Raw genomic sequence first — 26962 nt, 5'->3', positions numbered from 1 at the left:
AAATCCTGAGGCTTTGGAGAAACTAGATTAGGTAGGCTGGTTGGACTCTCTTCATGTAGAACCATAATATCTTTAGCTCGCCTAGCATGCCATATAAAATATTTTGGGTTAATCTTGTTGGTATGCCTACCTCGATCCATTCTTTTTATTTGTTCCCATGCTTGGACAATCTCTTATACCATCTTTATGGAATATGGTTCATCGTATGCAAAGCCTAATTGATTAAGTCCATGCATCATTGAAAAAACTGTTCATATCCAAATTGTCTTAATACCATAAGTAGGGCATAATGATTGCACCCCCAATGGCTTAAAAATGGAACTCATAGTTTGTCTCCACAACTATAAAATATTGAATCATATGGCATCTAGGATGCCCTCTATACTACTTACTAGCTCTTCAAGTTTCACAAATAAGAGATCCACTATTTCTCAGACTTTAATTTCGATCATTTAATCTAACAAAATTCCTTAAGTGGATGTTAAAACGAGATAAGGCTTGCAAAATTTGCTTTCTTTGATTTCAAAGTGACTTTTCATCCACACATACAAAAGTTGTATGCACCTTATAAAATGACATTTATTTGCTAACCTCTGTTAATCTTGAACCATTAAAACCTTTGTATCCTAAATGGTACAATTCTAGTGCATGTTATGATCATTATTATATGAATACAGACCATTCTATAGAGAACTGCACTACTTTGAAACACCAGGTGCAAGGATTAATCAAAGCTGGATTGTTCAAAATTAATGCCAACAAGTGAGGGACTCCAAATATTAGTGAAAATCTTTTACCAAATCATATTGCACCAACAATAAATGTTTTGATTGATGACTAGACATGTTATGTTAAAAGAATGATAGATAAAGTCAAAACTCTTATGGCTAAACTATTTAAAGTTTTGGTTAAGGCTGGTATGTTGGAACCAGTAGACTTTTACAATTACATGGGATGATTGACTTGGCCAATAGTTTCAATTACCATAAAGGTGTTTTGGGGCATTCTATTAAGAGTTGTGATTAATTTCATTAAAAGGTACAAAGATTGATGAATATAGGCTAGATAAAATTCTATGTAAAGAGAGAAGATTTGACAGAGGTTAAAGTGTCTATCATTGATATACCAACAAAATTTATGCTCAAACATGTGATTATCTATTATGGTGAGAAGCCAACCTCAATGCCGAAAAAACCTTTCTCCTATCTAGTTGTGACTATTAGCATTCCTAGTCCTTTTTCATACTAGAACGACAAGGTAATGCCATGAAAGTATTATTATGATATCGTGGTTAATCTAGATACCGCAAACATAACAGGTACAATAGGCATGACCTAGAGCGAGTAATATTATACTCTAAAGATACTGAAGAAAGTTAGAAAAGAGAATACCAATCAAGAAGAAAAAAAAAGTCAAAGTAAACCCATGGCAATCTCTAATAAAGAATACAAAAAATAGTATTTAAAAATAAAGCTTGTGAATTTTTTAAATTAATAAAACATAAAGAATATAGCATGGTAGAATAGTTGAATAAGGTACCAACTAGAATTTCGCTATTATCACTCTTGCTATATTCAAAAGCTTATTGTAAATTGAAGGTGTTAAACTAAGAATATGTGTCCCGTAATGTATTTGTTGAGTAAGTGAAGCATCTTATAGGTAACTTGGTAGTCTTGAACTATATATCTTTCAGTGATAATGAGATTCCTCCAAAGGGTCAAAAAAATACCATGGCAAGTCATACTGAGGTTAAAGTTCTAATTAATATTGACTTTTCAATTAATGTTATACCTATGACCACATTGGTAAAACTACTTATTGATGTATCTTATATGAAACCCAATCATATAGTTATTTGAACCTTTGATAGAACCTGACGATAAGTGCTAAAAGATATAAAAATGCCATTGCAATTGGTCCTTGCACTTTTTACATGAACTTTTAAGTTATAGATATCTCACCCTTATACAAGTATTAGGCTATGGATTTATATGGCAAGTGTTATTCCATATTCGCTGTATCAAAAAGTTAAATTTAGTATGGATGGAAGCTTATGTGCATAGCAATAATAAAAGATTTATGGTAACCCAACTTGTGAATACCCTCTATGTGAAAGCTGTAGATGAAGACTTAGGCTGCTCTTATAGATTTTTTAATATTGCCAATGCTACGTATGTGGCTAAAGGATCCAAGTTATACTCACTGCATCTATCTACAACCACTAAGATAGTTGTCAAAAACTTACTAGAATGGCATGTCGATTAGGAATCGAATTTATGAAAAATTTATAAGGGATCACAAAGTCACTAGTAGTATATTACAATAAATATAGTTTTGGCTTTGGATATAAACCAACAAGAGAGATATAATGAAAATGGTGATGGACAATTAAAAAAAAAAACTAGGATGAAGATCTGTTCGTATCTTTGTCCTCTAAATTTTGAACTGAATAATTGAAAAGTTATAAAATTATTTGTTATCTTTAAAACTTTGAAAAAGCAATGTGTTATGAATCTTCAAGTCCCAAATTGCTCATTCTATAAGTATTAGGAGATTTTTTGTGATGTATTTATATTTGTCATTTTAATAAAATACTTAAAAAATGCATTTACATTTCTTCTATTGTTTTCATTTTTATTCATTCGTTTCATTTATTTCTACTTTTTTATTTTCTTCCCTTACCAATATTATGCTCCAATATTCTCTTATTCTCACCTATTTATAGGTTCCAAAATAATGAATATGAAAATAATCATGATAGTAATCTTGGATTCAATTTCAAAAACCCAATTCATGTTTAACCAACTTGGTAATGAAACACTTTGCCTCCAAATTTGTTGAAATTAATATAATATGAAAATAAGCCAATTAAGCCCCATCAAGAAATTACTGAACTAATAAATTTGAAGAATGATGAAAATAAAAGAGAAGTTAAGGTCAGTATATTCCTTCTACCAAGTGGCAGGCAAAGGCTGAAAAAATTACTTCAAAAATTCATGAAATGTTCGCATGATCCTATTAAGATATGTTAAGACTCAGTATTGATATTATAGAACACAAATTACCTTTAAAACCAGAATGCAAGCTAGTACAGCAAAAGTTAAGATGCATAAAACCAAAAATGTTCTGAAAATCAAAGAAGAAGTGAAGAAACAAATCGATGTTAGATTTATGGAGGTGATAAAATATCTTGAATGGGTAGCCACCATAGTGCCAGTTTTTCAAAAAAATGAAAAAGTAAAAATGCGTGTTAATTATCAGGATCTGAGTAAGACAAGTCCCAAGGATAATTCTTCTTTGTCTTATATTAATACTTTAGTGGATAACACTACTTAGCATTCCATATTTTCCTTTATGGATGGCTTTTCAAGTAAAATCAAATCAAAATGGCTCAAGATGATATAAAAAAGACAACGCTTATAACTATATAGAGCAAATTTTGTTACAAAGTTATGCTTTTGGATTGAAAATTGCTTGTGCTACTTATCAAAAGGCAATGATTACTTTTTTTTTTATAACATGATGCATAAAAAAATAGAAGTATATATAAATGATATGATTACAAAGTCTCATTAAAAAAAAGATTATGTAGTTAATTTTAAAAAGTTACTTGATAAGTTAAAAAAATTTCAACTAAAGTTGAATCATGTCAAGTGTATATTTAGTGCTAAATCAAGAAAACTGTTGGGTTTTGTAGTCAATAAAAAAAGAACTGAAATGGATCCAGATATGATACTTGCTATTCAAAACTTATCTTTTTCTTATACCCCAAAAGAAGTGTGAGGCTTTTTAGGAAGATCGAACTATATTGCTCATTTCATCTCTCAACTCACCTACAAATGCAATCCTATTTTCAAGCTTATTAGAAAACATGATTTAGGAGAATGGAATGATGAATGTTAAAAGCTTTGGATAAAGTTAAAAAGTATTTATCAAATGCACTTGTATTGGTACTACTAGTTTTGGGGAAGCCTTTAATTCTGTACCTAACAATACATAAAAATTCAATAAGGTGTGTATTGGGCAAAAAAATGAAACCAACAAAAAGGAAAGAGTAATCTACTACTTGAGCATGAAGTTCACTGATTATAAGTTTAAGTATTCACTATTAAAAATGATATTTTATGCACTGGCCTAGACAGCTCGAATGCTCAAGCAATACATGCTTTCTCATACTACTTGACTTATAGCAAAATTGGATCCCATTTAGTATATCTTTAAAAAGCCTTTATTGACATGGAGGATAGTAAGATGGTAAGTTATGCTATCAAAAAATGATATTGTTTATGTAACATAAAAAGTAATTAAGGAAATGCAACACCTAAGTTTCTTCTCGATCGTGAAAAATCTTAGAAGATGTATTTTGATGGAGCTATTAATGCCCTAGGCTATGGTATTAAGGTAATTTTGATATCTCCTAATGACACTATTATCCCATCACAGTTAGATTGAATTTTAATTGTACAAATAATGTCACTGAATACGAAACTTGTATTATGGGTTTGTAGGCAGCAATTAAAAAGAAGATAAAAATGTTGGATGTATTTGAATATTCAACTCTAGACATATATCAATTACGAGGAGAATAAGAAATGAAAGATTCGAAGTTGATTCGGTACAATGAGTACATTTTTGAACAGGTTAAACAATTTAAACAAATTTAATTTTGAACATCTGCTTAGATAAAAGAACCAGATTGCTGTTACACTAGCTATTTCAATTGCAATGATTAAAATAGATGTAAATATTGAGATCCAACCCATCAAGTTGGAAGTAAAATATGTACCAACATATATTGCTTAGGTATTAAAGAAGAAGTTGATGGAAAGCCTTGGTATTATGATATGTTACAATACGTTAGAAGTTAACAATACCTAAAGCATACAACAAAAATGATAAAAAGATCATTAAAAGGTTGGCCATAGGTTCCTTCCTTGATTAAGATATCCTTTATAAAAAAGTTAAGATCAAGTGCTATTAAGATGTGTGATGCAACTAAAGCAAAAAAAGATTCTTGAAAAAGTACATGAAAGAATTTATAGTGCACATGCAAATGGCTAAACAAATTATGAGGGCTAGCTATTATTGGTTGACAATAGAGAATGACTATATTGATTATGCTAGAATATATCATAAGTGTCAGATTTATGTTGATAAGATTCATACTATTCCATCAGCTTTGTATATTTTGGCATCTCCATGGCTATATTCTATGTTTGGCATAGATGTCATTGATCCCATTACCTCAAAAGCTTCAAATAGGCATAGATTCATCTTCGTAATAATTGATTATTTCATAAAATAAGTAGAAACTATGTCATATGCTAGTGTAACCTAGTTGGTGGTATGCAAATTCATAAAAAAAGAGATAACATGCAAATATGGACTTCTCAAAAGGATTATTTTTGACAATACCAAAAATTTTGAACAGTAAAATAATGAATGAAATGTGTACTCAATCTGAGATCCATCATCATAATTTTGTATCATACCATCTAAAAATGAATAAGGTAGTAGAAGTTATAAATAAAAATATCAAAAGGATCCTAAAGAAGATGATTAATACTTACAAAAATTAGAATAAAAAATTATCTTTTGCTTTGCATGCTTACAAATATCAGTCCAAATATCTATTGAGGCCTACCCATTTTTGTTGGTTTATGAGATGAAAGTTGTGTTACCAGTCGAAAGGTATTATTTCATTGAAAGTTCTAATAGAAGTAAAGCTAAAAGAAATAGAGTGGGTTCAAAATCGCTACAAATAGTTAAACTTTATTGAAAAGATAAGACTTATAGCATTTTACCATGGTCAATTGTATCAAAAGATGATGATGAAAGTACAAGATAAAAAAATCCATCCTTGTCACTTTTGAGAAAGAGATTTAGTGCTAAAAAGGATCCTTCCAAATCAATATGACAATCAAGGAAAATGGATACCAAATTAGGAAGGTCTGTATATGGTGCAAAAAGCTTTTTTAGGTAGGGCATTAATTTGGGCAAAAACGAATGAAAATGATTTAACTAATTCAATAAACTCAGATGCTGTGAAAAAATACGTTGCCTAAAAAAAAAGAAAAATAAAGATTTGAAAAGAAAATGAGATATATATAGGGGTGTAAATGATACATTAGTACTCGCAAGCTACTCGGGTTCGATTCGAAAAAAACTCGAATTCGATTCGATTATTGTCGAGTCGAGCTCGAGCTCGAGTAGCTCGACTTACCGATCGAGCCGAATTCGAGTATTCTTATATCTGACTCGAGTAGCTCGCGAGCCTAATCGAGCTTTTATATTTAAATATATTTTTATTTTTTTTAATTAATAAAATATTTCGAATCCGAGTTCGAGTTCGAGTTCGAGCATGAATAATCGAACTCTTGTCGAGTATACGAATCGAGCTTATTTTTACATATTAATCGAGCTTAATCGAGCGAGCTCGAGTAGCTCGAATTCGATCACGAATCGAGCTCGAGCTTGAAAAATAAAACTCGATCGAGCTCGAGCCGAGTATCGAGCCCGGAGTTGTGAGTCGAGCTCGAGCTCGAGCTTCTCACTACTCGGCTCGGCTCGGCTCGTTTACAGCCCTAGATATATATATATATATAAGTTGATAACCTAAAAAAGAGGTTTAAGTATAAAGGAAAGGCAATATCATGCAATGACCTCACAACATAGGGACAAATGAGGTTTGATGAACTTTAAAGGATCAAAAATGTCATCTGGTTAAGTTTTGGAATAAAAAGTCTAAGAATGACTTGTTCATGATTATTTTGTTATCATTCTTTAAGTGCTTTTGTCCTAACCTAAACACTTAGTCTTTTTATTGGTATACTCTTCTTATCCGTTTATTGAAATGTGCTTTCTCTTATTTGAAAAATAAAAATAATATATATATCCATTCTTTTATCTCATTTGTCATCTTTATTCATCCTATAAATGAATAAAAGAAAAGTGTGATTGCATTTTGTTGATTTTAAAATTAAAATGATGAAAAACTAATTAATAACATGAAAGATATTAACATCACTTTAAAAAGTTAAAAAAGGTAGATAGAAAAATAATGATAAAAGCATGGCAAAATGTTGACATTACAGATTGCTAAAGTAGAAAGAAAAAAAAGAAGAATATTTTTAAGGAAAATGCAATGACTGAACATTAAGGCCATGTTGGTTCTATGGTATTTGCTGACCAAAAGGCAAGAGATCTTAAAAATCCTTAACCACAATTAAAAGTAAATAATTTTGATTATATCACATGCATTGCATTTAGAGCATTTGGTGCATGCACCCATGGAAGGTTAAGATCATAAATTGTTGCAAGGACAAGGACTTTTCATTCTTTAAGGGGAAAAAAAAGACTTTTGGCCCTCGTACAAAGATAACAACCAAAGACAACAATCAAAGATAAGACTTCAATACTCAAATGAGAGAAATTTGCTTTTTTAGAGGTGAGATTTCAATTTTCAAAGGTAACAAAGATTTTTAAAAAAAATGATGATTTGTGGTTATGATTTTTAAAGTTGTTTAACTTCTATTTAGAATAAGCTTTTTCAAGATGAGATTGTTTTTAAGTTGTGGAGCCTCTATTTAAAGGAATATTTGTTGTCAAAATTTGTAAGTCCTCTAGGAATAATGTTTCAATATTTCAAAAACTTGTCGAGCTTTTGTTTAAAAAAACCTTTTAAATTCTCAAAAAGTTATCAAGGCTTTGTTTATATGAGCTTTTTAAAATTTTAAAAAGTTATCGAGTCTCTATTAAGAAAAGCCTTTCAAATTTTTAAAAAGTTATCGAGTTTCTATTTAGAGCAACCTTTCAAATTTTTAAAAAGTTTTCGAGCTTTTGTTTAGATAAGCCTTTTTAATTTTCAAAAAGTTGTCTAACCTCTATTTAGAGGAACCGTTTGAAATTCAACAAGCCTATGTTTAGAGGAGTTCAAAAAAAAAAAAATCTTTATGTTCAATGTTTGGTTTTTTGTATGTGTTTGCCAAGATAAAATTGTTGTCTTTTTTGTTTTTATTTTATTCCTAATTCGTAGTAATATGCAAAGAGAAGCAACTATAATCACCTATTTTATCTAAGAGAAATTGAGTGTTATTTTAGAAAACCCAAATTGATTCTCAATTTTATTCTTATCCAATCTTGGATTACTCGTTAAGCTTAATTAAGTTTCAACCCAAATGTAATTTTGTTTTTATTTATCTTACTTTATTTTTATTTCTGGTTTTATCTTTATTTTATATTTTTATTATTTTTTATTTTTTTCCTTTTTTTTCTATCTTTTTTTTCTTCTTTCTAAATTTTTTTGGTGCAAAAGTCATTGCGGATTAAATGCACTACCCACCTACACCACTTGCCAACAACCATAAAGGTGCAAGGTTTTGGCCAACTATCCCCAGCTACACCACCGCACTGCCAGCCACACCATCACCCAAACAACCTATCATACCGACTTAAGTCATACTGAAATGTTAAGAATAGCTTAGAAAATTTTTAATATTTAAATAACGATAATAAAATAATAAGTAAAACACTATATAAGCAAGATCATTTTAAGATCTTATAGAATTAATTGGTATCATCTTCAGATAGGCGCTGTGAGGTGTAACAATCTTTCTCACTTATAATCGTATGCTCAAATCTAACTTAATTTCATAGACCAAAAGATAAGATTGATGACTAATCATATCTTAACAAAAAAGATTGATGGTGACTTCTTGATTTTTACATCTAATAATCAAGCCTCCGAACTTATACGTTATAATAAATTTTTAAATTAATTTCAAATCTCTAAATTGTTTCATTATGTGTTGAAGCCAAAAAAAAATACTATTAAATTATGTGATAATTTTACGTTTAACAATTACTAGTAATATAACAAGAAATTATTTGATATACTGATAGTGAAATTTTTTAACTTCATAAGTAAGATTAAGATAGTGACATATTTTTTTATACATATTTAAAAAAATTAATTTAAAAATAAATGAAACATATTTCATCATTTTAACTTTATTTGTGTGTTTATAAACTCTATTGTCACTATATCAAATAATTTTTCTAATATAATATAAGTAAAAAAAATTAAATGATTTAAGTACTTGCCAAATTTTTCAAAAAGGAGGAAGACTTTTGCTTTTTTTTTGTTTTTTACTCTGAAAACTTAAATTCTTGTCTAGGAAGCTCAGTTGAATTGAGTCATTAGTACCAATGACATTAGCATTTGATTAAAAAAAATTAAACATTTCCTAAAATATTTTTGTCCACAAGAATACTTCAACCGTGTCATGGAGGACAAAATTATTTATATTTTATGTCACCTTAATTTCCTTCTACCACCTTTAATCTTTCAATTGATCTTCATGATTTATGTTGTTATAATTTTTCAATCACCTTAAAAATTATGGGAAATTCATCATATGAATACAAATACAGTTATATTTAAGTAATATTACATATAATTATTAATAATAATTTTAAATATTTGGGTTAAATAAAAATTTTGTCTTTATATTATACAATTTCTCTCACATTGATTCTTAAAGAACTAAAATTTTTAGTACATATTTAAATTTTCATTCTATCAATTTTTTTATAAAAAAATATAGTAAAACCACTTAAAATGCTCTAGGTCTACCTTTAATAAGTCTTCTAACATTAAAAAAAATCAAATTTATTAAAAGATTATCGACACATAATAACTATCACCTTGACTAAAATCCTCCTAAGTACAAAAAATAAAATTATGCCACATGGCATCAATACCACATCATTGGTATGTTCACCATCACGTTAGTACGAAGAAATTTTTTTTTAATACAGCAAAAAAATAAAAAATAATTTTAATTTTTTATTTTCATATTGATGTGATAACTAATGACATGAATCTTTTATCATAAATATCTAATAAAATTAAATATTTATTTTTTGTCAATATATTAACTTATAATGCTAGATTAAAGTATCAAAAAATTTGATAAAATTTAAATTTAAATACCTAATTACGAATTTTAATTTTTTAACAGAGCTACCTCACTTGCCTAGATATCACGCCGTTGACGCCAAAAGCAAAGTCTGCCCTAAAAGCTCATATAATTTTATTATTAATGGCAATGCTTCACACTTTTCATCTCTGATATGGAAATTTCCACAATATTTAAATATCAAATAAATTCAAATATTGTCAAATTCCTTTTTCTTTCCTCTCTTTGATGAAATAGGCAAAGTGGAGCGTCAATTCTTGACTAGAAAGCTCAATTGAATTGATTATTAATTAATTAGTAGCAATGATAGTAGCATTTGATTAAAAAAATCATAAACATTACCTAAAATATTTCCGTAAAGAATACTTCAACCGTGTCATGGGGGACAAAATTATTTATATTTTATGTCACCTTAATTTCTTTCTACCACTTTTAATTTTTTAATTTGCAATTGATCTCCATGATTTATGTTGTTATGTTATATTCAAGTAATATTATGTATAATTATTATTAATAATTATAAATTTTAGGCTTAAGTATAAATTTGATTTTTGTATTATATAATTTTCATAAAATTAGTATTTAAAAAATCAAAATTCTTAATAGATACTCAAATTAATTTTTATTTTTTTATTAAATTCTTTGATTTTTTTTATCTAACTCCGTTAGTTAAATTATTAATATGATATAAGCACACAATAAAATTATATCACATGATATAAATGTCATATCATTAGTTTGTTCATTATCATCTTAGCATAAAAATTTTTTAAATTTTAAAAAAATATAATTTTTAATTTTTTAAAAAATTATTTTTTTATTTTTTATTTTTATATTGATGTGAAAGCTAATAATATGAAACTTTTATCATGTATTATAATTTAATTAAATATTTATTTTATGTCAATATATTAACTAACAATGTAAAATTAAAATATCAAAAAAATTAACAAAATTAAAATTAATTAATTATAAATTTTAATTTTTTTAAATATCAAACTCACCCAAAAAAGCTAAATTGACTAACGTAGGCGTCTCGAAACACTAACTCAAATGTCCCCTCATTATTTTTCTATGTCTGACTCGTTGCCTACTTCAATTTTTAATCAACGTTTCCCCCACCAATACCAGAAATTATTTGAAGAATGCAATAATTAATCCTCAAAAGTGAAAAGGACATATGCCTCAATCCCCGCCCATTTCTCCTATTTGGTTTTTCTTTCTTCAAGATTTGCAGGGTTTTTCAGGATGCCTAAATCTATAAAAATATTATCATACATAGACTTGATGCATAACTTCGTATAGAATGCTTCAAGGTTCGACCTATCATGCTTGTACCGTGTGTTTCGTTGAATTACTCCTTTTTTCTCTTTTTTTTTTTATATAAGAATTTAATTACTCTTTAACTATCAATTTTGAGAGAATTAATTATATATTTGATATTTAAATTTTTATAACTCAACAAAAAATATATATAATTTACATCTTCAATTTTCAAATCATTTATCATTTTAATTCAAATTTAATACCCTTATAAGTGACATTTGACCAATATTATAACATCAAATCATCAATATGCATAATTTTCATTGCCAGAGAAAAATATTTACTCCTGGTCCTTTTTTTTTTTTTTATAAAGTTTTGTTTTTTGGATTTCCTAAAAATAAGTCTTTTTTCTTAACAAGTTATACTCTTATTTTTTTTAATTCTAAATTAATTTTTCATATTTTTTACTTCTTGCCATTAAAAGGCATAGAACATCAATTTCATTAAGAAATAAAATTTTAATATAAAATATATTAAAGTCAACTTTTTTTCTTTGTTATTTGGATGGTAAAACTCTCGTCTTGGATATCGCATATCACGTAGATTACTTACAAAATATTTATAATTCTTATTTAGTGCATGATGTACACATGACGTGATTATACTATGAAATGTCACATGAACAAGTTAATGGTGTTACTGACTTAACATGGTATACTATTTAAAATGCAGTTCACAATGCAAATTGTATATATATTTTTTGTAGATATCAATTTATACATTTTATCAAAGTTCAAATATAGAATGTGTAATTAACTCATTTTGAAACATATGCATGTTTCTTTTTTCTCAACCAAAGTTATATTTTATTAATACATAGTCAAAACATATGCATTTACTAGTATTTAAAGAATGAGCAACCCAAACCATGATGCAACTATATCAGTTCTTTCTTTCTTAATTTGTCTCAACTACAAATATAACCATATGGGAAACGCCAGCTTCCTCCTCCCTCTTATGGTTGTGGTGCTGTTGCATAACTTTGTGGCTATTTTGTCCTTGGAATCACTCAACATCACCACTGACCAATTGGCACTGCTTGCACTAAAAGCCCATGTTAGTCATGACCCTCAAAACCTTTTGGCAACCAACTGGTCTACTACTGCCTCTGTTTGCAATTGGATTGGTATTACTTGCGGATCTAGGCACCATCGAGTCACTGCTCTCAATCTTTCTGGCATGAATCTCACAGGCATAATCCCGCCTCAGTTGGGGAATCTGTCTTTTCTTGCTTGGTTCAACATTCAGTATAACAGTTTTCATGGCGTTTTACCTACCGAGTTGACTAATTTACGTCGATTGAAATACGTTAACTTTGCTAACAACAGCTTCAATGGAGAGATTCCCTCATGGTTTGATTCCTTTACTCAACTTCAGAGCTTGTTTCTACACACTAACAACTTCTCCGGTGCCATTCCGTCCTCTTTGGGCTCTTTGTCAAAGCTAGAGGAGTTGGTCCTGTATAAAAATGATCTGAAAGGACAAATTCCTATAGCAATTGGAAATCTCTCTAACTTGAAATCATTATATTTGAATGATAATCAGTTATCAGGTTTTGTATCTTTCTCATTAATCTTCCATATATCTTTATTGCAAATATTGATTTTCAACACTAATAATCTCATTTTGTAGGTCATCTTCCATTTGCTATATTTGATCACCTTCCTAATTTACGACATCTAGATTTGGGATTCAACTATCTTTCTGGTAGACTTCCAACCAGTTTATTCAAGTGCCAAAATTTAGAAACTTTAATTCTCAAAGCCAATTCCTTTAAGGGAAGTGTTCCTCTACAAATCGGGAATTTGACTAGACTAAAGTGGTTGTATTTCAATGGGAACAACTTAACAGGTATGCTTCCGATGACCCTTTTCTTAGAATTTAGATAAACTAGAATGATTAGTTGACAATTTATGTTTCTTTCATTAGTTCAGATTTATTAGTTAAAATTTAGGTCAACTGGAAGGTTTTTTTGTCGAATTGGACGTAACTTGAGGTAAAACCAGTAAAAGTGTCAGCATAGGAAAGCTTTTTTGATGATTTTTTTCTTAGATGCACAAGGTTCCCAAAGGGTTCACTCATTCCATTATAGACTTTTATTGTCGAATCGAAAATAGTATTATAAAAGTAGAACTTCAAATGTTGACGTAGTTCTTCATTCATTAATACATTACGGATATGAAATTCTTCAACCTACAAAAACTATGTTTGAATAATATATAATAATATTTCAGGTTCCATTCCTTCCTCAATCTTCAACATTTCTTCATTGCAAATAATCGACCTCGCATACAACGAGTTCTCTGGTCATCTCTCATCGGATACATTTGATCACCTTCCTATATTACAAAAATTTATTTTGTACAACAATCAAGTTTCCGGAAGAATTCCAATGAGTTTATTCAAATGCAAACACTTGGATTATCTATACTTGGCTTTAAATCAATTCCAGGGGAGTCTGTCGATGGAAATCGGGAATTTGACTTCGCTTAAGTTATTGGGTCTCCAAGACAACAACTTGGAAGGTAAACTAAAACTATACTCTCGCTTTGATGTTTACTGCATGCTTATATATATTAATTCATTCTTCTTGCTTAGTGCATAGTGATCTTTTGTTCTTTTTTAAGGGAGTCATAGTCTGAGACAAATGAAAGGTTATAGGTGTTAGAAATTTAAGTTTTAGACTTATTAAAATTTTATTTTTTAAGCGTAATTGTATGAATCAATTAAATTAAATTTCGTATTCTTATAATGTTCTTTTTCACAAAGAAAATAAAAATATTTTTCTTATTAAACTATTTCCTACTCATTTAATTTTGTTTTATTCCATACTTAATCACTAATAGTCATTGACACGTGACGAGGGAATGCTAAAACTTTACAACATAGTTATCATAATCCAATCAAATAATTAATTGTTTAAGGTTCCGGACCTTCAATCAAATAGTTCAATTGTTGGAACATAGGTTAATATTGAGTTAGTAAAAATATTTTTAAATATTATAAATAAAATTATAAATTATATAAATATTTTGTGTAATTATATAAACTAAAAATTGTTACATAAAAATTAGAAATATTCATTCTCATTTAAAAAATACAGAAAACTAAGGTTACAAAGTTTTTTTTTTTAATTTTTTTCGTTTTTGTAATGAATTTTTATTTTTAACTTTTTAGAAGAAAAATAATTTTTTTTAGTGGAAATGATGTAAAAACAATAATTAGTATGCAAAAATTAAATTAGGTATAATTTTAAAATTATCTTGGAAAATTATGTTTAATTTATTTATATCAATAAAATATATCCAACAAATCAAGGATTTTTTCATAAATTTGATGGATCAATACAAGTTTTCTAGGATTAATTGTATAAACAACCCAATTAAACTCTGCTTCACAAACGCAAAAAGTAATTTTTAGAATGAGAGGGACCAAAAGCAGAATTTTTATGAACTTAAGTAATATTATGTTGGTGTAATCGAGCTTAAATGATTACAAATGTAAAACTTGGTCAGCTAATTGATACGTCACTTAGAAACTTGGTTAGCCAATAAGCTATAGCTAGCTACCTCTCTATGTGCTTCATTTCTTCCAACTCTTTTTCATAGTTGCTAATCTGCAATTTAGAAAAAATAATATACATAAATCGACGTTACCCGACCTGCCCCTTCTCTTCTCGACTGCTATCAACCTAACCATTCCATTTAAAATACACGTCAACTTCTCCAGATCTCTTCCCCCATAAGTGACAGCTTCTCTCCTCTCAACTTTCATTTCCACCTTATTTTGTACTACTAATTTTACTAATGCATGGATAAACAGTGCTTTTTTCATATTGTGTTACGTGCCAACTTATCATTGGCCGATTGTTTTCTCTTTTTTTTTTTCTAGGTTTTTCCGTTTCCCGTTTCCCTTTTTTTTTTCTTTTCATGTGTGAACAATGTATACTTTAAGTTGTGCCACGTGTTGCACTCTGATGGGACCTCTTGTTTTACTTTTTTTGTTTTTCTGCATTTTCATTTTCTTTTACTTTTTCCTTTAAAAAATAATAATTTTTTAAAATTAAAAAAATATATATTTGTTAAAATTGTATTTTTATTATGCGTGAGATCCACTTATAATAATTTTTTTTGTTTTTGTTTTTTACTTTTTTCAATTTTTCATTTATTAAATAAAAAATAATTAAGATTTTGTCATTTTATAATCACTTGAACGATGTGTGATTTACAATCCCATTTCATTTTACTATCGCTTGTCATTTTTTTGAGTTTTTTTTTAATTTTTCTTTACTTTTCTTTAAAATTATTTAATAAATATTTTTAAAAATTATAAAATTATTGTTATAAATATTTTAAAAGTTTTTTTACACTTAAAACCGTTTATATAATTTTTTTATTTTTTAAACTTGTTTAACTTTTCTCAAATTTAAATTTTTTAAGAAATATTTAATAAAAATTTTTAAATGAACTTTTTCATGTGGTTCATTTGATACTAATTGTATGTCATGTGTTCTTTTTTTCATTTTCTTCCTTTACTAGAATTGGTCAAAATTATTATAATACTCCTCTTATCATAATTACGAAATTACTCCTTATGTTATAATTGGTCGAAATTACTATAACGATCTCTAACCATAATTATAAAAATATTGTTTTAATTGCTTGATAATTATGCATTAAATTTTAACATCTACATAATATTATGAAATTTATCCCTTTAAAAATGATGCATTTTTAATTACATAGTGAGTTAATTATATATATCCAAATTGACTATAATATCTCTCTTTTTATGATTAACTAAAATTACTATAATACCTCTTTTCACATAATTATTAAAATGCCCTTCTTATCATAATTGTCCAAAGTTGCCCCAACAACCATAAGTATGCAAATGTCTCGTACCATCATTTGCTGAAATTACTATTATACTTTTTTATACAATAATTATGAAAATATCAATCATATTATAATTTGTCAAAAAGTATTATAATATCCTCTAACCCTAATTACAAAAATGCTCTCTTATCATGATTACGAAAATACCACTTATATTATAATTAGATAGAATTATTATAATACCCTCGAATCATAATTACCAAAAAAAAAAACCTTTTGATTGCTTCATATAATAACTCTCCAACCATAATTATAAAAATACCTCTTATATTGTGATTAGCCAAGACTACTATAATACCTTCTAAGTATAATTATAAAAATGCCATTTTGATCGCTTCATAATTGCATATTAAATTTTAACATATATACAAAAATTTGAAATTAATTTCCTTAGATATGATCATGATGCCCTTTTAATTACTTGGCAATTGATTTATATACATCCAAATTGACTATAATGCCTTTTTTTTTAATAAATTAACTAAAATTATTAGAATACCTTCTTAACATAATTACTAAAATAGTTCTCTTACCATAATTGGCTAAAGTTACTATAATGTATCTTCAACCATAATTATAAAAATACCCTCATACTATCATTTGCCATAATTATTATAATGCTCTTCTACCATAATTATAAATATACCCCCCATGTTATAATTAACTAAAATTACTATAATACCCTTAAGCATAATTATGAAAATAACATTTTGCTTGCTTTATAATTACGTATTAAATTTGAACATCCAGACAATAATATGAAATTAATCCCTTTAGAAATTATCATAATATCCTTTTAGTTACTTGACAAGTTAAGTACATGCATCCAAATTAATTGTAGTATCCCTTTTTGTATGATCAGCTCAAATTACTATAATGCTTCTCTTCACAAAATTGCTAAAATATACCTCTTATCATTAGGGGTGTAAATGATACATTAGTACTCGCAAGCTACTTGGGTTTGATTCGAATAAAACTTAAATTCGATTCGATTATTATCGAGTCAAGTTCGAGCTCGAGTAGCTCGACTTATCGATCGAGCCAAGTTAAGTATTCTTATACCTGGCTCGAGTAGCTCGCGAGCCTAATCAAGCTTTTATATTTAAATTTTTTTATTATTTTAATTAATAAAATATATCGAATTCGAGTTCGAGCTCGAGCACAAATAACCAAACTCTTGTCAAATATAAGAATCGAGTTTATTTTAACATATTAATCGAGCGAGTTCGAGTAGATTGATTCCGATCACGAATCGAGCTCGAGCTAAAAAAATGAAACTCGATCGAGTTCAAGTCGAGTATCGAGCCTCGAGTTTGGAGTTGAGCTCGAGCTCGAGCTTCTCACTGTATCGGCTCGACTCGATTATACCCATACTTATCATAATTGACCAAAATTACTATAATACTCCAACAACCATAATAAGGGAAATGCCCTTCTACCATTAATTGTCAAAATTTCTATAATGCCCTCCAACCATAATTACAAAAATGCTCTTCATATCATGATTTACCAAAATTATTATAATATTCTTTCACCATAATTATGAAAATCCCCTCTTATCATAATTAAGAAAATATCTCTCATATTATAATTTGCTAACATTACTATAATATCATCTAACCATAAAAATGGCCCTTTTTATTGCTCTATGTAATGCCTATCCAACCATAATTACAAAAATATCCCTAATATTATGAACGGTTAAAATTACTCTAATACCCTTGAAACATAATTACAAAAATACACTTTTGAGTGTTTCGTACTTACAAAATAAATTTTAACATATATACAATAATATGAAATTAATCATAATGTTTTTTTAATTATTTAACAATTGAATTACAAGCCAATTACAAATGATCATGATGCCTTTTTAATTACTTGACAATTAAATTACATGCATTCAAATTGACTGTAATGGCTCTCTTTCAATGATTAACTAAAATTACTATAATGTCTCTCTTAATATAATTACTAAAATACCTTTTTTACCATAATTCATCAAATTTACTATAATACCCTTACAACTATAGTTACGAAAATTTCCTCTAACCATAATTAGGAAAATACTTCTCATATTATAATTTGTCAAAATCACTATAATATCCTCTAACCATAATTACGATAATGCTCTTTTATCAAAATTACGAAAATACCTCTCTTATTATAATTAACTAAAATTACTATGATACATTCTAACCAATAATTACAAAAATTACCTTTTAGATTACTTCATATAACGCCTCTCGTATCATAATAACGAAAATACCTCTCATATTATAATTGGCCAAAATAACTATAATATCCTATAAGCATTATTATGAAAATACTTTTTTGATTGCTTCATAATTACATATTAAATTTTAAAATCTACACAATAATATGAAATTAATTCCTTTAGAAAATAGTTATAATGCCATTTTAATTACTTATCAATTAAATTATATGCATATAAATTGACTGTAATGTCCCTATTTTTATCATTAATTAAAATAAGTATAATACCCCTCTTAAAATATTTACTAAAATACCCCACTTACCATAAATGATCAAAATTAATATAATACCCCTGCTACCATAAAAATAAAATGCCCTTTTTTTTTCCATTAGTCATCAAAATTACTATAATATCCCCTACTACCATAATTACAAAAATACCTCTCATATTATAATTTGACAAAAATATAATAATACCCTTTTACCATAATTACGAAAATACCATTTTATTACTTCATAATTATGTATTAAATTTTAACATCCATATAATTATATGAAAGTGATCCTCTTAGAAATTATCATAATGCCTTTTTAATTGCTTAAAAATTGAATAATACTCATCCAAATCGACTATAATGTCTTTTCTTCTATAATTAATTAAAATTACTATAATGTCTCTTTTAATATAATTATAAAGTACCACTTTTACCATGATTGGTCAAAGTTACTATGATGCTCATAGAACTATAATTACATAAATGTCCTCCTACCATAATTAGACAAAATTATAAAATGACCCTCATACTGTATTAAGTTTATTGGTTTTTTTCCTTAAAAAATAAAAGTAGATACCTATTCAATTACGATTGAGTGACACATTTAAGCATCTATTTTTTTATTTTTGTCAAAAAATTGTAATTTTTTAAAAAATATATTTATTTTTTATTATTAAATAAAAAATTATATATTTTATATTTTATAAAAAAATTGTAACTCGGGTGAAGCTAGGTCATTCTTCTAATTTTATTTAATTTTTCAAAATAATGTAAGGAGTCAATCTTTTTTGTTAGGTGTGATTGATTACCCAAAAAATTTATTTTTTAATAAAACTTTTAAAAAATTTAAAATTTATCAAAAAGACAATTTTATTTTTTGAAATCAAATATGTATTCAAAAATATGGTTATATGTGAAGAATTATTAGTACCCACAATACCCGTTTTAAAAAAAGTTTTAATTGATCACGTGTTATTTTTAGTATTGATAAAAAAAAAGTCATAATTTTAACATTTAAAATAATTCTCTAAATTTTATTTCTTGTAGCAAAATCCTTATTTCTTTTGCTTAAAATATTGTTTTATTTAATAATAGAATGAAAATCCTTTTTTTTTTAAGAAAATTTTCTAAATTCTCTTGTATCTAGGAGACATTTCAAAAAATTTTTTCACTTAAAACTCCCATAATAATTCTCAAAATTTGACATAATATTTTTTTATAAATAATAATCGTTGAAAAACCTCCTTTATGTGGTTAGGGTCCAAGAATTACTTTTACTTAAGAGTATTGAATTTTATTTTTTTTTGGCTGTTGGTAGTTTGAAAATAGGGGTTTCGGTTATTGTGGGTGTTGATGGTGATGGGAGCTAAAGGGGTTGCCGAATGGAATTGCTTAGAAGCTTTTGGTGTTGATGGTCGTAGTAAGGGAGTCTGGGCAGTAGAGGCGGGCGGTGATGATGACAGTTTAGGTGGTGGTAATGTTTGGTTGTAGATGGTCGGTTCAGAAGAGAGAGAATCTTGTAATACTATGTTAGGGTAATGAAAGCAATGGTGAGGGGTAATGATCTCTCCTAGGTATTGGGTTTTATTATTATTTTTTTCAAGAGGGCTGGACGATGGTGAATGATGGGGAAAATGGGTGATTACTTAATGGGAGGGAAGCGACAATGGTGGCAACCATTTCGATCAATTCAAACAAAATCAGGTCTCTAAAAATTATAAAACACACATTCTTCTAAATTTTAGCAATAAATTGACTCCTCCCTGCACTGCTCACAACCTATTTAGCCGAAGACTTCAAAGGCACACCAACCGAAACTCGCTAACCTAAACCTTCTTATCTATTGTTTTTTTAACTCTTAACAACATACATTTCCACTATAATCCAAAACACACATTCTTCTTCTCAATTTTAGAAAGAAACCGACCCTCCCTGATCTTCCCACCACATGTTCGACCAAAATACTCAAAGAATCGCACCAACTCTCCACTGCCTGCACCAGCCTCCGTCCGTTCCTATGATGAGGTATTTGATTGGTTGTTGATTTCAATCATGCACTAGTTATTTGAGGGAGGATATTGGCAACTCTCAACATGATCATCTAGTGCAGGTAAATATGTTATTCTAAGATTGATTTGAAGCAAGATGGTATTGTGAATGTTCATTTTACCAACTTTCCCAATTCATAGAATGCCAAACGTCTGTGGAATAAGCTCAAATCTTTAGGAGATATTGTTGATGTTTTCGTACCTGCAAAAAAAAAATATATATATATATATATATATATATATAGGTCTAAGATATGGCTTCGTAAGGTTTAGGAGCATTGATGATATTGAGAGTCTGTTAACATTTTTGAATCAAATATGGATTGGTAGCTTTAAGCTTAGATTTTACACGACAAAGCGTATTGCTGGGTTGAATTATAGCCCTTCTAGTCATAGAACTTCAAGTTTTAGATGTGAGAGTCTTTAAATAGTAAATTTACCTATGCTGACATGGTTAACGAGAACTGAAACAAAAGGATAGCACTTCTTTTTCAATCAAGAATAAAGTTACGAAGTCAAATGGGAAAACCAAAATCTTGGCGGAAAAGGTAATTGGAAGAGCGTCTAAATATTCTGATGGTTTATTGGTTGAACATATTCAAGTTTCTTTAGAAAATGTTGCTTTAATTATTAAGGTCAACCTTAAGGATATTATCAATTCTTATATTTCAGAGAGTTAAAAGGACTCAATGCTCAAGAGTGAGAAAGAGCTAAATTGCCATAGCTCATAAGTTAAAGAACCCCAACCTGATATTTCTAAGATGTTGTTTGAGGAGTCTAATAATTCTAAAAGGGAGGTTGCTTTTTATTTTGTGGAGGGGGAGGAACGTGTATCTTGCAATGTAGGGACTTCGGATGACATTAATGTAACTTTGGACCCAGGTAGTGGATGTGGGATCGATTTGAAAAATAATAATGATCAACTTACTTCTTAACTTGATTTGTGTGGGAAAGAATGTTGAGAAGGAAGTGATTGAAGATGTAGATGAGTTTAGAAGTGGCCAAATGATAAATTCCAATAGATTTATGGGTGATGATTCTAGGGATGTACAGAATTTGGAGGTTTGTTTATCATCTAATTCATTGGAAGTAGTTAATGTTGGTGATGTTCGAAAGGAGGATGAGGATGTTGAAGATAATGAGTGTGAGGTTGAATCTGAGTTTAATGATGCTTGTATAAATTTCATAAACTATGAGAGATTGAAGTTTTCTAGAAAGAAAAAGAAGAGGAAAAGTTTTAAGTGGAGTTGAAAAAAGACTTATTCAAAGATTAATGATAGTATCTCTAATCATCCAGAAATCTTTGAGAGTGGTATATATATTTCTGATATTGACAATAGAAATATGAATGCGTTGTATGATGAAGCTGTAAACATTTTGGAATTGGGGAAAAAGCTTGGGGTCTCCCATCTAGAGGAAGGCATCATAATTAGAAGACTTATGGAAATGGAAAAAGAAAAGCAAACATGATGAAGGAAGTAGATCGGACTCTTTTTAACGTGTACTTAGTTGGATGCTTCAAGATTTATGTCTTTCATGTCTATATTTGTATTGTTGGCTTACATGTTTCCGTGTGTGTTGGAATTGTTGTTGCCTACGCTACTCTTGGATTTCTCATATGGTGTTGATATACTTTCTTTAGGGTTCATATTCTATCTCTGCTCTGTTGTACTCTTAACTATAGTTGGATATTTGTAGCCACTTCGCTACTTTTAATTAAATATTGTTTTGGCTTAGAAAGAAAATGATTACAAATGTAATTTAGTTTTAAAAAATAGAATTCAAATAAAATAGTCACTTTGTTCTCAAGAAAGAAAACATCCCCTATTTGTAGTAAAATTTTAAGGAGAGAATTCCTTTTCTTTTTTTCTTTCAGGTGCAATTCCTCCAACCATCAAGCAGTTGACTCGTCTGACATTACTTGATTTTTCATCTAATAATTTCACAGGTATCATCTTTTCTTCTACTTTTTATCCACGAATATATAATCCTGGATAATATTTTCATTCTTCATTATAGAATACATAACTAAACTATCAAACAATTATTGTAATAAGAAATCCTTAAATATTTATTTAAAAAAAAAAAGAAAATCCTTAAATATTGTAATAATTATATTTTCATTCTTAAATATTTTACATTAGTTTTCTTAATTATAAGTGGACATTATAAGAAATCCTTTTAGTTTGTGGTTTATAATAAGAAATCCTTAAATATTGTAATAATAGTACTTAATAAGTACAAATACCCATTTAATTGATAATTAGAAAAGTGCTCAAGTTATACTATAGGATCTACAATTATTAAAAATATATTTTTTTAATTAGTATCAAAATAAATTTTTAATCTCATAATGATAACATTTATTTTTTGTTAAGTGCTTAATAAATGTATATTTTCAAAAATTCAATCAGTTTATTTAAAAAAAAAGGTAAGACTACTGATAGCTTACTATTGAATTTTCTCAATATGTCGAGAGTCACAATTTTCTTTTTTTTAAGAGAGTATAAATAATTTTTTATGTCACCATTTTTTAATTTTTATTATATATATTTAATTATTATTTTTCGCGTAAAGTAATAAAAAAAATCAAGACATGAAATATATATGATAATATCAAGATTAAAAAAACAGAAAAAGAAGATATATGTAATATATAAAGATTAAAGCAATTCATGACCATAAAAAAATATTTTGAAATGAAAATTAAAAAATGTATAAGAAAAATGAAAATTTCATTTAAACATAGAAAACTTAATAATTTTAAATGTTTACAAGTAAGAAACTAAAATCCAAATTTTAGAGTGGTTAAAAATGCACATGAACACGCAAATAGAAGTGTGTGTAAAGAGATAAACTTTAGTAATTTGGCTCCAATCACTAGTTTTCATATAGAGTTTATACCCAAATCATTAGAATTTTTAAATTCAATATTTGATTCAGTAATTGTTGTATATACGATATTTTAATTCAAAAGTAAGATTTAAATCTTTTTTCCTTGCAAAAGTAAAGTTCAAATCTCTCTTCCCTCAAATTTAAAAGAAATAAAAAAATTTCCATTCGAATTTTGTAATTCAATTCGTTTTTTGACATTGATATAGCTGGTGGAGTCATGTTATAGAGTGAGTTCCAACTGTGCAAAGACAAATATTTTTATTGCAGACAAGATGTGTTACATCAAAAATATTTTATTTAATTTATTTGCAATTTTATAAAGCAAACTACTACTTTAAAGAATATTCAAGCTCCTAAACTCTGCTCAAATTTGGTCCAAGGACGGCTTCCAACCCTGCCACCTTCATTACTTTGGTTCGGGGTAGCAGAGAATAACATAGTTGGAGAAATCCCTGCCTCAATTTGCAATTTGAGCTCGCTGGAAGAACTCGACCTGTCTAAGAATAATTTTGGTGGAATTATTCCTGAATGTCTTGGAAATTTAAGTCATTCTCTGTCAGTCTTGAATCTACATATGAATAACTTTCATGGTGAAGTACCAGCGGAAATGTTTTGTAAAAGTTGTTCGTTGCAAAGTTTCCGTATCGACAGCAACCAAGTTGAGGGGCCAATACCACAATCTTTGGTTAATTGCTTGGACTTGGAAATTCTTGATCTCGGGAACAATAACTTCATTGACACCTTTCCTAGTTGGTTAGGAAAATTGAAGAATCTACAAGTTCTTGTCTTGCGGTCCAATAGATTGTATGGTCATATTGTCAATCCTGAAGTAGTTGCATCTTCTTTCTCTAATTTGCGGATCATTGACCTCTCTCAGAATGACTTCCATGGGAGCTTGCCAACCAAGATTTTTGAAAATTTGTATGCTATGATCAACGGGTCTGAAAAGAAAGGTGAATACATGGGATATCAGTATTCTGGAAATAATTATATGTATTATGGTTTATTACTTACAATAAAAGGGTTGGAGAGGCAGTTCATGAGAATTTTAACCATTTTAATGGTTATTGATTTTTCAAATAATCGATTCAATGGGCAGATTCCTGACATACTTGGACAACTTCATTCACTTGTTGTCCTAAACCTCTCTCACAATAGTTTAACAGGTCCTATCCCATCCTCCTTTGGCAATTTGTCAATGCTTGAGTCATTAGATCTCTCATCAAACAAGCTTCAAGGAAGAATTCCCCAAGTGTTTAAAAATCTTGGATTCTTAGCGGTGTTAAACCTTTCTCAAAATAATCTTACGGGACCCATTCCTAGTGGCAAACAATTTGATACTTTCACAAATGATTCGTACAGTGGGAACTTGGGTTTATGTGGATTCCCTTTATCAAAAAGCTGTGGTAATAATGATCAGAAACAGCCTCCAACAAAAACTGATGCAGATGATGATGCACTGAATTGGAAATTTTCTATTCTGATGGGGTATGGATGTGGGCTGGTGTTTGGATTGAGCACAGGATACATTGTATTCACAACTGGAAAACCATGGTGGGTCATTAAGATCATTGAGAGAGGTCAACAAAAATATTTTGGAAGGAAAATCCGGAGAGTTGGAGGAAGAAAATAATACAGCTGATTAATGCTCTTAGTCGAAGGTGAGTTTAACAGTTCTAACTAACTGCAGTTTTTTATTACCACACCTTTTCTTTTTTCCTTTTGCTATAAGATGGAAGGATTAAACCTCAAATTCAATGTCTTTCTGACGAGTTTTAACAAATGTTTCAGATTTGTTGGGTGCTTTGCAGTAAGTATACTCCAAAGGGAGATTAATCTCTTCCACAAACAGAGTTTTTCAAGCCTGGTTTGTTGTCATCCCCAATTTCAGTTGTATTAGTCCTATCATATTTATGAGATTTTCGGTTATGGTATGTATTTTTTTAATTCAATATCTTGAACTATGCATCCTGTGTCTCCATAAATTCTCCAATGCTTTTCTCAAACACAATGTTAGCTTCAATATTAATGCTCAAATTTAGGATCTGTAACACAAGCCTTGGTCTGATGAATAACTTGAGCAGGTAACAAGGCAAAGATGAACCTCATCTATGATAATTTTATTAAAGTGTCTCATGTATGGTGTTCTTCCGAATAGAAACAGGATCTAGATTCACATTGAAGCACCCCAAAAGAACCCTGAAGATATCAATATGATAATTCCCCCTTTTTTTCAGACTAATTCACATAGACATAGACTGCAGGTAATTATTGCATTATACTTTACACATGTTGAATATTTGACAGATGCTTAGTTCATTAATTGTCAAAATACAATAAATTTATTAGCAGAATCGGTGGATAACCGATGGTTATACAAAACTGCCTCTAGCATTTTGTTTTGACATGAATGGAAGATGTGCATGGTTTTTGTCTTTCTTGAAATATAAGAATATCAAGTTAATTGGCTAAACCAGCATGTTTCAACACTGAGTAATAGATTTTGTAGCTCCTACAGAAAATGTTAGGTCTTGTACTCCTTGCTAGGCATGTTTACCACTTGCAGACTTGCGGTGCATCATTGGCAAACTTGGCTTTCAATTTACCTGTAGTGGTCCTGTACATCATTGAACTATGAAAAAAGCATTATTGCAGCGAGTGGGAAAAAATGAACTTTAGCTGTTAGCACCTGAAAAGTAGAAGGAAATTGTTTAATTTTGACCTTTCGAATCAAAAAGGTAGACAAAGAAAGGGAACAGGGGAATAATCTGTTTTTTCCCAAGTGTTTGTGGTGATAAGTGCAAGGACATTGCATGAAGTTATTTAGAAACACAAGCTGACAGTGTAGTTAATTTGTACTTAACCCAATTTTCATTAATCTGTGACAGGAATCCTAGCAGAAAACACCAAAATATTCCTTGATCCGTTCCAAGTAGTCTTGGCAAGTTGTGTTTTAGTATCCTGTTTCGCATCATATTTAATATGTGTAATTATATAAATTATTAAAATACGAATATGATACGAATTATAAATCATGTTTAAATTTTAAATATGAATACGATACGTTTTTTATATTTATTACATGTGACATAATACGATTAATACAAATAATATTTATAACATTGATATACACAAATAAATACAAATAATACTAATATATATGAATAGAAATTCGATACATATCATCAAACATTATACCCATTCAAAACATACTAACTTATTAGTTTTAGAGTATTCAAAAAACAACAATAATTTATAAGTTATATTTTAATAATATCGTATCATGTAATATAAAATAAATTATATAATTTTTTTTATCATTA

General features: G+C 28.5%; 1 protein-coding gene across 1 annotated transcript; it reads left to right on the top strand.

Moving 5' to 3' along the window:
• Window positions 1-12105: 12105 nt before the first annotated feature.
• LOC111288633 (uncharacterized) lies at window positions 12106-25570 on the top strand. Its single transcript, XM_022879600.2, has 6 exons — window positions 12106-12784; window positions 12937-13153; window positions 13609-13831; window positions 22621-22692; window positions 24020-25300; window positions 25431-25570. Exons 1-5 carry the CDS (start codon window positions 12159-12161, stop codon window positions 25270-25272), a joined length of 2391 nt encoding a protein of 796 aa, XP_022735335.2. The 5' UTR covers window positions 12106-12158; the 3' UTR covers window positions 25273-25300; window positions 25431-25570.
• Window positions 25571-26962: the final 1392 nt, after the last annotated feature.

This window comes from Durio zibethinus, chromosome 4 (genome assembly GCF_047325235.1).
Source record: "Durio zibethinus cultivar Kanyao isolate XHJ-2024 chromosome 4, ASM4732523v1, whole genome shotgun sequence".
Classification (NCBI taxonomy): domain Eukaryota; kingdom Viridiplantae; phylum Streptophyta; class Magnoliopsida; order Malvales; family Malvaceae; genus Durio; species Durio zibethinus.
The sequence above is the reverse complement of the archived record's forward strand: the minus strand, read 5'-3'. Positions and strand labels throughout refer to the sequence as shown.